This window comes from Aplysia californica, unplaced genomic scaffold (assembly GCF_000002075.1).
Source record: "Aplysia californica isolate F4 #8 unplaced genomic scaffold, AplCal3.0 scaffold00069, whole genome shotgun sequence".
Lineage (NCBI taxonomy): Eukaryota > Metazoa > Mollusca > Gastropoda > Aplysiida > Aplysiidae > Aplysia > Aplysia californica.
In genome coordinates this window covers 667727-671986 of record NW_004797339.1, presented here as the reverse complement: position 1 = coordinate 671986, position 4260 = coordinate 667727, and the positions used below count along the sequence as shown (strand labels likewise).

At 40.4% G+C, this 4260-nt stretch overlaps 1 protein-coding gene across 2 annotated transcripts in view; it reads left to right on the top strand.

Moving 5' to 3' along the window:
• The window catches only part of LOC101852309 (tryptase beta-2), a 31332-nt gene that overhangs the window by 3582 nt on the left and 23490 nt on the right, over positions 1-4260 (top strand). The window contains exon 2 of one of the 2 annotated variants that reach the window (XM_005093763.3): positions 1801-2008. In XM_005093763.3, the coding sequence (XP_005093820.1) occupies positions 1801-2008 (208 nt within the window). Of the gene's footprint in view, positions 1-1797; positions 2009-4260 lie in introns of both variants that reach the window. The other variant, XM_005093762.3, reaches the window with a different exon arrangement.

The window sequence follows — 4260 nt, the reverse complement described above, 5'->3', positions numbered from 1 at the left end:
GGGTTACTTGAACATAAAACGCAGAAGTGTACAAAAATATAAAAGAATAGTTTTAATAGTCGGAATACAGAAAATTTCCACCAAGTTCACGTCTAACAAACAGTACATGCAAAAACATAACGACAACTATTGAAAGAAAAAAAATCTATCCCATTGGCAGCTATACTGGCATAAATTAAAACAACAAAAAACCTTTAGAAGTGTTGCACCTCCACCCTCCCCCCTTTAAAACCCCAGTTCCATCATGTTTCTACCAAAATATTTTTGTTGATATGGCTTGTTAATTACTTTATCAATCGGCATGATTAATTTTCATTTGCTTGAAATAGTACGTGATAGTACAAACATAATTTGAGTTTCTTAACGAAAAGTAAAATAGTGATGACTTGGATGCAAGAGTTCAGCAAATTCTATTCAATTAATACCTTGCAAGTTTTTTCTTCTTGTATCCCCCCACCCCCATCCCCCCAAAAAAAACCCCCCAAACAAATTTAGAAAAAAACCCCAGCAACCAACAACTGACAAAATCAGAAATAGTTTTTATTTGGTCATCAGAGGCATGTATAACAACCTGGAAATAGGTAGCAGCAGCGAACAAAAGTTCTGTCCTTAAGGTTTCGTCACTCAATATATTTGGTTATAATTACGATGACATTAACAGCTGCTTCATTTATAGAGCTTCTAGACAGAAAATGGCTGTGCTTTTTTAAAGAATGACATTTATGCTCACCCAAGTCTTCACGAAAAGAGAGAACTCATTCATTCTAAAACGGTTTGAGAACTGCCTCCACTCGCCTATAAAGATCAATGATTATTATGTCCTAGTCGTTACCTATCATGGTGGTATTTTGTAAAATTCCGAAATGAGACACTTATTTCTCGCAAAATGATGTGATAAAAGCGATTTTGCGGCTGTTGAGAGTTGTTACGAGATGTTCTTATGAGAAACAGCTATGCATTATGTATATTTGCTCTCAGATTATTTCAGCAGCAATGATGAAAAAAAGATGCAAAAACGTAAAAAAACAACAAAAAAAACAACCCCAAAACAAAACAAAACAAAAACCATCCGAAAAACCCAACAAACCCAACAAAAAAACCCAAACCAGACAAAAATAATTTATTTCAAAAATAGAATAATAGATTAAACCACTCTCACACAACTTGTGATTTCTTTCCTCTCATAAGCCAAAAAGTGAAAATGTCCAAAATAAGCAGGCAGAGTAAAAGGTTGCCATCCCTTATAAATCAAATGGTAGAACAGGGGAATGTTTCTTAAAATAGGTAAAGTGGTTCTTCGTTTGTGATACGCCCCTCATCCCGCCTCCCCCCCCCCCAAAAAAAAGAATATAATTGATACGTTTCCATATTATACACAACGAAAATCTTCTCGCAGGTGAAGAGCATCACCAGTCTACCCATCACCAGAATCTGAGAAAATTATCCAGGAAAGACAAAAGAAATATTTTGGACCTGATCAGATGTACTTCCCAATTTTAGATAATCTCATATTGATTTCTGATCTCACTGCTTCGTATTGCTCTGAGGCAATAGGTAGCCTATAGAATATTAAAACATTGAAACAAAGAAACACACAAACAACCCCCTCCACCCCCCAAAAACAACAACAACAACAACAACAACAACAACAACAACAAACCGACCCCCCCAAAAACAAACAAACAAACAAACAAAAACCAAAAAACAACCAACAACAACAACCAAACACCCTGAACAAAATAACCATACCACAATGCAAAAAATACGATTTATTTATCAGCATTTGTTTTGTCTCAGCAGTGGCTTTCTTCTTGAGCCCTCCGAGCCAAGCGGCCCGGGTTCGAAGAGTGGTCGGGGGCCGGGAACTGGCGGCAGGGGCGTGGCCATGGTTGGTGTCTCTCAACTACAAGGAACATCACGTGTACTTGGAGCTCCAGGGGCTGCGCCACCTCTGCGGGGGCACACTCGTGCATCCACAGTGGGTGCTCACAGCTGCTCATTGCGTTCAGTGAGTAGGATAGAATCCTAATCGTCTTGTTTTACAAGTAAAGAGAGAAGAGAGAATACCCCCCCCCACCAAAAATTAAAAATAAGAACAACAAAAGAGCACAACACTCCCCTCCAGCCCCCCTAAAACCCCCTCCCCCCAAACAAACGAACAAAAACAAAAATAACAACAACAACAACAACTAAGCAGCCCCCCCCCCAATATAAACCAACTGAAAAACAAAAAAACCCAACCAAAAAGGAAAAATCCGCCGGTCTGTTTCGCTAAATATTATTATAGAGAGACGATAACGGTGACGAACGTTGTTATTATTATTACTATTACTATTACTATTACATTCCCACATCAATAAAAATAATAAAAAATGGCACTATTATTAAAAGATTAGCATCAGGATAATCATCAATGGGATCAATGATGATGAGAAACAGAAGTATCATATTAGTAAAGAATATTTATTGGGAAATTATTTTTATATCTATAGGATAACAGTAATAATTGTTGCCACTATTATTCAATAGCTGTTTGAGCCCCAGACCCGACGTTGTGTCCTTTGGAAAGGCACTTAACACAAATTTTCCTCACTTCACCCAGGCTTGAATGGGTACCCGGCTCTTTACAGCGAAATATCTTGTCAGTATGATAGTGTTTTAGCGCCTGTAAAATGGCAGCTTGCACTGTATGTTTCCCAAGGAGTTGAGATTGTTTCAGAATGCTATCAGGTTTGCTAGGGTAGAAGTATATATTGTAATGCGCATAGAGCTTGCCGTTGAGCGGGAATTTGCCCTACATAAATGCTATCTATCTATCTATCTACGGGGGCTTTCCCATGGAAAACCGAAATTTGGCTGTAATTTGAAAACTATTCAATATTGTCACATTCTGTAAACGCACACTTGTAATATAATCATTTAAGAGTTTCCCGATTGAGCACCATGAGCATCGCACAAACCAAACGAACACAGTAGTTTTCCAAAGATGGCTACCCCCTTTGAAAATTGGTTAAGGGTAGAAGTGAGGTCTGTCATTCGGTTTCTGACCGCAAAAGGTCTCAACCCTATAGATATACACACTGAAATAAAGTCAGTTTACGAAGAGAAAGTAATGGCAAAGTCACAGGTATATGAGTGGTGTAGTAAGTTCAAAGCCGGGCATACGGATGTCAATGACAAAGTTCACCCAGGACCTTGTTTTTCTGCCAAGACTGGGGGGCAACACGAGTCGCGTTAACGAACTCATTCAAACAGACAGGCGCCTAAAAATTCGCGATATTTCCGAGTCGCTAAACATTTCAAAGTCGACTGTCCATTGGATAGTGTTTGAAGAGCTGCACTATCGAAAGGTCTCTGCTCGATGGGTCCCAAAAGAGCTGACAGCTGACCACAAGACGCAACGTGTTGAAGTGTCTCAGATTTTATTGAATCGTTGTCGCCAAGCTGTCACGGGAGTCATGAACGCATTTGGAGACCTCCAACAATACGATGAGGCATTTCTGAGAAGCATTCTTACAGGTGATGAGACCTGGATACACCACATGACCCCTGAGACGAAGAAGGATTCAATGGTTTGGAAGCACACGTCTTCACCTCCCCCGAAAAAGTTCAGCCATCGGTGAAGAAACTCATGGCCTCGGTTTTCTAGGATGCAAAGGGTGTTCTGCTTCTTGGCATTCTGGAACCAGGACAAACTGATAATGCTAACAGATACTGCCAGACTCTTGATAAGTTGAGAGAGGTTGTGCGCCGGAAAAGACCAGGCCGGTTGTCAAGCAGGGTTATTTTGCAGCATGACAACGCAACGCCACACACCGCAAACGCTACGAAAGACTGGACCTAGAGGTTCGGCTGAGAAGTTCTGCCACCCCCCCCCCCACACACCTCACAGTCCTGACTTGGCCCCGCCAGATTATCACTTTTTTGGACCAATGAAACACCACATTTCTGGACAGCGATTCACCGACGACGAAGACCTCGTGGAAGCCGTGAAAGATTGGTTGACATCCCTTGACGAAAATTCTCCAGGGAGGGTATCTTCTCCCTGATCCAACGATGGGGAAAATATGTGTCCAGCAGGATGGTGATTGCATTGAGAAATAAAGCACATGTTGAGGTATGATGTGTTACATTTTTATTATAATAGGACACACATTTTTGCTTTCATGGTTTTCCGTGGGACAGCCCTCGTATATATCTATCTATCCATCATCATCATCATCATCATCATCATCATCATCATCATCATCATCATCATCA